We start from the raw sequence: 8,989 nt of genomic DNA on the forward strand, positions 1-8,989 counted from the left end.
ATATATATCTATATTTACATTTATATATTATATATTATATATTATATATTATATATTATATATATATATATATATATATATTTATGTATGTATATATATATATATATATATATATTTATACAAGGTATTTTTTTTACCAATGATACTTGCTGAGCGTCGATGTTTCATTGAGGCGTTTCAATTTGCATCCCCATGCATTTTAATCGTAGCTTGTATAAATTTTCATAGTACACCCTGGGGTCTTGACTCGGGTCAGAATTAGAGTAACAAAATTCTCTCATGTATAACACATCTTGCAAAGCACAGGTCCGTTTCACGTACAATATTCGCCACCATACTCATCGTTTAACTGGCACCAACCCCTGGAATCGCGTAGACTACGGATTGTTTTGTTTTTTTTTACCACAGCGTCCAACAAACGCACCCTGAGTACGAGTTTCTCCGTTCTATCTCTATAACTCGACTGCATTCTGTGAACTAACCTCCTCCGTATGACTACACCCACCGTATCTACAGCAAGGATACAGCGCTTGCTGGGCTTCAGCATAGGGTTAGTGTCCATCTCTGCCGAGCCGGTTCTCTCGCACCCTTTTATCGTATGTCGTCTACAACGACAGATGCACACAGTCGCACCTCTGGGTAGTGCGCGTAAAGATCCATTGCGGATGCTGAGGTGTGATAGGGTTTTAGGGTTTGCATATGCGTGTCTGTTGTGCTATGCCGCAGTATGGTAGGCATTCTAATGCTGAGGATATCCGTGTGCAAGTTCTTTGTGTGACCGTTAGGGTACATCTCTGAGTGTCTGTTGTGCTGCTACCGTGTGTCCATAATTTCGGGCAAGCGTTGAGTTCGGGTGCGCTGTTGCGTTCGATGGGGTAGTGCACCCGATGGCCGTGTCCCATTTTGTTTGGGGTAAGGACCAACTATGTTCCATTTTGTTTGGAGTAAGGGCCAACTATGTCCCTTTTTGTTTGGGGTAAGGGCTAACTATGTCCCATTTGTTTGGGGTAAGGGCTAACTATGTCCCATTTGTTTGGGGTAAGGGCCAACTGTGTCCCGTTTGAGCACGAGGAGAATTAGTGGTCACCTGTGCGCGAGAACCTAACTAGCTATCCCATATTTGGTAAAGCGTTGTCTACTTATGTTGGCACCCGTCTCGTGCACTGGTTCGTCCTAGAACTCCGCTCAGAAATGAAATGAGTTGAATTAAGCCGTTGTTTTGGAATACGTTAGTATACACGGGGCACGTACACACACCGGGGTCGTCCGAGTACCCAAGCCGAGCACAAAACCCAAGCCCATAGGTACATATACACACGCATCAATCATAGGCGTATATACCTGTATGTATTTGTTTACTGGAGCTGATATACCTTGTATTTCGTCCCCATATAATGCACACAGGCACATGGATGGTGTGCTCGATAAGTATGGCCTGTGGGCACTCTACCAGGGGTTTGGCACCTTCATCACCATGAACACCTTATCCACCGTCGCATACTTAACTGTGCGCGGGACGCTACAGGTATGTTAAGGCATCCGCCAACCACTGCCATGTTTATTAAGGTAGTCAGCGAGCCCTATACCATTTATACCTTAGACAATGTATATGCATTATACATGTCCAGTAGACCTGCAAAGCGGAGATTTGGGTATTGCTTGATTTCATGGCAAGGGCACGTATTCCTAGGTATAGATGTCACGGTTGTGTTTTGTTCATGATATGCACGGTAATAAATCACAATGTGATAGTAAGTCAAATGTGGTAATAAATCACACGTACGTGTATGGCCACATGTGTGCAGAAATGCAACGTACGTGTGTAATTTTGAAGTGATGCCAATGAATGAGGACCACTGCTGTTCGATACTATTTGTTGTATGAGTGGTCGTACTAAGCATGCCAAGGAGATGTGGGTTTGTGCACAGGCATTTTCCATGTCTCTTGCGGCCCGGCTATCTTGTATACTAAAATATACTATAAGTATGGCTTGTATACTGAAATAATAGGTCTATCTTGTATACTAAAATATACTATAAACCTGCTTTGTATACTAAAATGTACTGTAAGCCTGTCTTGTATACTAAAATATACTACAAGTCTATCTTGTACACTAAAATATACTATAGGTCTATCTTGTATACTAAAATAGAATATAAGTCTATATTGTATACTAAAATAAACTAAAAGTCTATCTTGTATACTAAAATATACTATAAGTCTATCTTGTATACTAAAATGTACTATAAGTCTATCTTGTATACTAAAATATACTATAAGTCTATCTTGTATACTATACTATACTATTTTATACTATACTATACTATACTATACTATACTATACTATACTATAAGTTGACGCTGCTAGTTACTTCCAAAGACGATGGAGTGTATACGTAGTTCTACCGCATCGCCCTTGTAGCGTTGACTATACCTTCATCATTTCCGACATGCTCTGTTCGTATTTCATTAAAATTCGTTTTATGTATGTGTATGTCACGGAAACACAAATCACAAGCTCAGTCGTGTGTATATGTCTCATTATTGATGTCGTTCTACCCGTGGCACAACAGGGCATCTTCGGCGATCCGCTGGGAACAGAAGATGAGAATGACCTTGAACGTTCCTATACAAATGAAGGTGAGCAATTTACGATATATATATATATATATGTATATGTATATGTATATGTATATGTATGTATATATATCTATATATGTATGTATGTATGTATATACGTATATACATATGTATATATATATATATATATTATATATATATATATATATATATATATATATATATATATATATATATATATATATATATCAATATATCAATATATATATGTGTGTGTGTGTGTGTGTGTGTGTGTATGTGTGTGTGTGTGTGTGTATGTGTGTGTGTGTGTGTATACATATATATATCAGCCGGCGTCAACGCGCGTGCGTCTCCGACCGAATCGCCCCAAAATGTGTCGGCATTTGGCTTTGGCTGTCTATTGCTCACTGTCTAGCCTTGACCCTAAAAAAACACCCCCAACATACATATTAATATAGCGCCCCCAATACATATTAAGAAAGTACCCGTAATAGATATTAACATATAGTAACCCAAAAACATATCAGCGTACCCACTTACCTATCTCTTTCTCTACTCTCTTACCTACCTCTTTCCCGCTCTTATTTATCCCTCACCCAATCGCATCGCCCCAAACCCAGGCGTCCCCTATGCGGCGGTGCTCTCCACTCTCCTACAGCGTAGCCTCAGTGCCATGGCCACGTTACCCTTCTACGCCGCAACCATTGTGTGTCTAGTACGCGACTGCACACACTCCCTCCCCGCGCCACAGCACATGAGCATGTGGTGCACACTGTTCCGGCAGGTCCCGAGCGCAGTAGTGGGCAATTGTAGAGGAGTGGCCACTGTGGCGGTGGCTGTGGCTGGGACTGGGGTGGGTGGGCGTGTGGGGATGATCCCGCTGTATCGCCTGGCGCTGCCGTTTGCGCTTACGGTGTTGGTGAATGATACGTTTGAAGAGTTCTTTACGTTTGCGTCGTTCACTCATCTGATGGGGATGGTCCTGGGCGACTCGGCTGAGGTGTGTCTGTGCACTCACGCCTGTGTGGAGTTGTTCTGAGTTTGTGCGATATAATACCTGGCCGTAAGGCGGAAAGTATGTGTGTGTGTGTATGGATGAGGCTGCGGGTGAGTGTCTTGTGTGATGGTATGCATGTGCATAGGGAGTTGGGGGCTGTGTATTGCTGCCAGTAGACACGGATGCTTTGTTCACATTTGTGCGGTGTTTGTTGCTGTCTGTTGTTTTGGGTGTACTTGATGTTATCAGCCGGTGACGGACAATGCTCACTCAGATCCATTGCACAGTCAGGTGCGGTGCATTTACATCTAAAATGTAAACGGCTTGACAGCGCTATTTGTATAGAGTGTAACGTATTGCTTGGTGTGCTTAATATACAAAGTGTAATCATACGTGAGAATCTTGTCTGTGTGTGTTCGACATAACGGCTGCGTGCATATGAATTCGGAGCCCTGTTTTCAGTTCGGAACTTTCTATTTCTATGTGCGTCATCAAGGCTGGACAAAGGACAAGTGAAGATCCACTAAACGAAGCTAAAAGTAACTCCACCCTCTCTCCTCAACACACGTACCAATCAGACCGACAAGCCCAGCACAGGCGGTAGCCTCAACTCGACCGACGGCACCGGCATGCGTGTGGGCCGCACTCACAATGTCACAGACCCACCCATCACTCATTTAGACAACGAGAGCTGGGACGACTTCTCAGTCACACAAGCACACTCCACGCTCGGTGAAAGGCCGCACACGCCCGTTAACGGCTTCTTCAATGGCGGTGCCCATGGGATCGCTACTGGTGACGAGCCTCGCGGGGGGGGTGGAGCGTACCAGGACGATTTGCCGTCGCACACCTCAGCGGATGTGGAGAAGGATACGCAGTAAGTGGAGTAACGCACGTATGTCTGTGTGATGTGGTGTGTGTGTGGGGTGTGATGTGGTGTGTGTGTGGGGTGTGATGTGGTGTGTGTGTGGGTGTGATGTGGTGTGTGTGTGGGGTGTGATGTTGTGTGGTGTGGAGCGTGTGTGTGGTATGATGTGTGTGTATGTGTGTGTGTGTGGTGCGGTGTGGTGTGGTGTGGTGCGTGTGTGTGGTGTGATGTGTGTGTGTGGTGTGGTGTGGTGTGGTGTGATGCGTGTGGTTTGGTGTGGTATGTGTGTGTGGTGTGATGTATGTATGGTTTGGTGTGGTATGTGTGTGTGGTGGTGTGTGTGAAGTGTGTGGTGTGATGTGTGGTTGGCGTACGAGTGTGTGTATGGGTGTATGTGGAGAGTTCACACTTGATGTGGATGTGTACGCGGTGTTTGTGGGTGTTTTACAGGGTGCTGTAATGTGGGGGAAAGGGTTTTTGCGATGCGTGTGGTTGCAATTGTGAGTGTACCTGTGATGTAATTTGGTGTACACGTGGTACACTTTAGTTTCAATGCAATCGGCTATTGAACTCTCGATCAAAACTTCTTCTTCCACTCCATGTTTTATTTGAATTACTAAATTCATCGGCAATTATAAGTCAGCGTTTCTGTATTGCGTGCACCCGACTTTATTTGTTCCACAATCCCGATAAACTTGTACCTTAATTCTATGCCACTCGAATTAAACCACCTGGCGAGTTGTCGTATATCAATCTCACATCCACGCTTCTAATGTTGCTCTGAGCCCCGGATTCAACAACTGCACCTCTGAAGCGTGCATGTCTAGGGCGTTGGCTGGCACACGGTCACTGTCTGTTAGTAATTTGTATGCACCTGCGACCGTGTGAAATGGACCTCATGGCATAGGAATGGAGTCCAATCTGATCTGTGCAGGTCGTGCATTTTAATCCGAGTTTATGACCCACAAACCGCGTTCGCTGACGTCTGTGACTGTCCTACTATTTTCCGCACAGGGGAGATAAACCAGTGGGCACGGAGGCCCTGTTGGCCTTCGTCCCTGATTTGTTGAGTACGTTTGTGGGTTCATTGACCTCGGAGTTCCTCACGTACCCGCTGTGGGTTGTGCTGAACCGACTGATTGTACAGGGCAATGGCTGTCTGATTGTGGACACGATTTCAGGTATGTGTAATGGGTGACCTGTTTGTGGACACGGTTTTAGGTGTGTGTTCGGGTTTCAGGTGTGTGTTCTGGTTTTAGGTGTGTGTTCTGGTTTCAGGTGTGTGTTTTGGTTTTAGGTGTGTGCTCTGGTTTCAGGTGTGTGTTCTGGTTTTAGGGGTGTGCTCTGGTTTTAGGTGTGTGCTCTGGTTTTAGGTGTGTGTTCTGGTTTCAGGTGTGTGTTCTGGTTTTAAGGGTGTGCTCTGGTTTTAGGTGTGTGCTCTGGTTTTAGGTGTGTGTTTTGGTTTTAGGTGTGTGCTCTGGTTTCAGATGTGTGTTCTGGTTTCAGGTGTGTGTTCTGGTTTTAGGGGTGTGCTCTGGTTTTAGGTGTGTGCTCTGGTTTTAGGTGTGTGTTCTGGTTTCAGGTGTATGCTGGGCACATACGGCATGACTTGGCATTGTACTGCGGGTTTTGCAGATGGCCCGCTCTTAATTCGTCCACTTCCTATTTCACCATCCAATTTTCAATGATTGTTTTTACTCTAGGCATCATAACCGTGGCTGGTTGTTGTAGCCTTTCACCACGTACTATTCTTGCTTTCTTTTTCTTTTTTCTGGTGGTTTTTTTTTGTCGTTTGTCTAAGAATCTTGAGTAGAAGTGTGACTAGTTGTTGTAGCACTCGTGATGTGATTCGCGTTGAGTCGTTACCGCACTTTTGGAGGGAGTATCTCTTGCTGTTGCTTTAAGACACGCACACAGTTTATAGGCAGTGATCTCCTATGGAGAAATTTAAATTGCTTCTCAATACTTCAGCCTGTATACTGTCGTCGAACATATTTCTACTACGAATGTGTCCAGATCGATTCTCAGCCACAGGATTTCAAGAGCATCAATGCCTATTGCCTGAATATATTTTATGTGAGCACATCCGATTATATACATACTGTTGTGCGGTTTTCCTTGTATTTTCGTATGACTTTCATTTATTGAATCTTATTTATATCAACTTGCCTTTAATGTCATGGTATATTGAAGTCTTTGCGTCAAAACCTATCGTTGTGATTTTACGATTGTATAGTTGTATGCATTGCTCAAGAAATCATTCAACGCGAACAATGGCTTGTAGATACTTGTTGTACTCGCAAAATAGCTACTGTCTACTAGTATAAACTCCAATCCACATTTCCATCCCTTCCCTTTCTATTCCCAAATGTAAAGGCCGTGGCCTGGTGCCAGTGGATTTCAATTATACTGGCTATTGGAATTGTGTTTCCACAATCTGGTCTGAGGAGGGAATATTCGGGTATGTTTGCCACAATACATGTATTCAGATGTGTACCTGCTAGCTTTTCAGCGTTTTATATAGCACTCAAAGCATACAGGCGTATACTATCAAACTCTTCTCCAATTAAAACTTATGTGTGTAGTTAGTACAGACGGTGACACCACTCTGGTCGTAAAGCATTGGGTGGCAGTACACCAGCCGCGACCTCAAGAAGTTTATTATTTGTGTACGGGTTAGGGATGTGCTCTTGGTTACTGCAGTAAAGTAGAACCTGAGTTGTGGGATAGTAGGAAGTAACAGATCACTTTACAGTTGATGTTGAAAATTAAAGTTTGACTTGAAGGAAGGCTAATACGTATATACTTCACTATCGGCGATAGCTACAACAACGGCGAAATCTGTCGGTGCATGTTTGCTATTTATTTGTATCTATTGTGAATGTTGCCAATTCACTTCACATTCCTGCGTCGCATTTGCAATCAAAATATGTGCTTTAGTTTACGTTAGGTTCATTCGATCACGTATACCCGGATAACATTCAGTGACATGGCGAAGTCCGACTCAGCCGCATCAACGCTTCTTTTAATTAGCCAGTTGAGTTTATTGAGATATATCGATGTGAATTTAATTTCCCGTTCTAACTAAATTGAACTTCAAATTAACTTCTCAAACAGGTTTTACAGGGGATTTTCGGCTTTCACGTATCAATATGGAGCCCATCTGATACTGTTGAAGATAACGATTTCCGCCTACAAGTACTTCTCGGATGTTTTTGTGCCACCCCCACCCCCACAACAACCGGAGAACAGGGGTCCACAGCGAAGTGCTAATCCTGCTCCATGGAGAGACAGTGTTTAAATAGCGACAGTAGAAGTAACTCGGTGAATTTTGCACCTGCAGAGCCCTTTCGCTTCATATCCCTTTGTATGAAAAAATATATAAGTGCAATCCAAATGGAGGGATGCGTTTGTGGTGAATGGAAGGAATCATCCCAGAAGGTCTGCCGTGCAAATTGCATCAGATGAGAAGACTACACGAAATGATAGAATAGAAAAATATTAATGATGATGTAGAATAGAGCGTCTTGAGATTTAAGAGTATAAAGCTAACAATATTTAATCACCTTTATGTTCAGTGCGCATAACGACCATACCATAATCATTTATATACTGTATCGAGAACAACATGAACGTATTATTGTAAGTCGGACGTGAACACGTATCAGGTATTAAAATTAAGAATAACGCATGGATATATTTCAGTACATTTAGTACGCATAAACATTTCATTGGCAACGTTACGCCTAGCAGATGGAAAACGAAGTGAAGAGTAGCAACAAGTATGCTCAAAATACTGTGGAAACTCGACTCGAAATTCCAATTGTCTTGTATCCATGCCATATGATAATCTGAGCAGAGTACTATTATACCCATAAACCCCACCAACTTGAGTTTGACTACAGACGTTGGGCTTCTCCAAAGGTAGGGCGACTTCTTCCGACATCACAAAACGAAGAATGTGCCACTTAAAAGACAAAAGTGGCGTATGATACTTAAAGTTATTCCTATATCTCTCACAGTATTGGCTGGTATCTGGTGATCTGCTTGGGTCTGTACTTGTTGAGTATACCACCAAAAACTAACTCGAATATTTTGTACTGACGAAAATAAGTGCGAACTGTATAATGCCTGACTCGGATCTGGAACTGAACCCAATTGCTCAGAATGATTGACTGGGTTACACGTGTTGCCATTTTCCATGGATGTAATAAATATCCTACCAAGATCGAGAATGGCTCAACTCCGTGTACTGCCAATGTTGATGGATAGTTATCGATTGCTAGAACTTGTTCGTCGCCGTTTACTTTAGGGTTTACTATCGAATGAATTGTTTTTAATGGAATTTTTAACTTCTGGGAAGGGTCTATCACTTGGATATGCAGTTTATTTTATGCGCATGCGACAATTCCTTATACCTTGCTCGTGTAAATTTTTCTTTGGAAGATCCGGTTTTCATTATTGATTAATTAATTTCTCACTGAGTAAAGCGTCCGTGTTTGATGAGTATTCTGACTAGGGTA

At 42.9% G+C, this 8,989-nt stretch overlaps 1 protein-coding gene across 2 annotated transcripts; it reads left to right on the top strand.

Annotated features, from left to right (window-relative positions):
* Nucleotides 1-491: 491 nt before the first annotated feature.
* SARC_03290 lies at nt 492-8,154 on the top strand (the record flags this gene model as incomplete). Of its 2 annotated transcripts, XM_014302912.1 has the most annotated exons (8): nt 492-691; nt 1,405-1,525; nt 2,574-2,640; nt 3,222-3,601; nt 4,177-4,475; nt 5,481-5,647; nt 6,843-6,927; nt 7,584-8,154. In XM_014302912.1, the coding sequence occupies 8 exons, from the start codon at nt 492-494 to the stop codon at nt 7,765-7,767; spliced, it is 1,503 nt and encodes a 500-aa protein (XP_014158387.1). In that variant the 3' UTR covers nt 7,768-8,154. The 2 variants fall into 2 exon arrangements, with proteins under 2 accessions (XP_014158387.1, XP_014158386.1); XM_014302911.1 differs by lacking the exons at nt 6,843-6,927; nt 7,584-8,154 and adding an exon at nt 5,916-5,996 and having other exon boundaries at nt 5,481-5,725.
* Nucleotides 8,155-8,989: the final 835 nt, after the last annotated feature.

The sequence above is a fragment of the Sphaeroforma arctica genome, assembly GCF_001186125.1.
Source record: "Sphaeroforma arctica JP610 unplaced genomic scaffold supercont1.165, whole genome shotgun sequence".
NCBI lineage: Eukaryota > Ichthyosporea > Ichthyophonida > Sphaeroforma > Sphaeroforma arctica.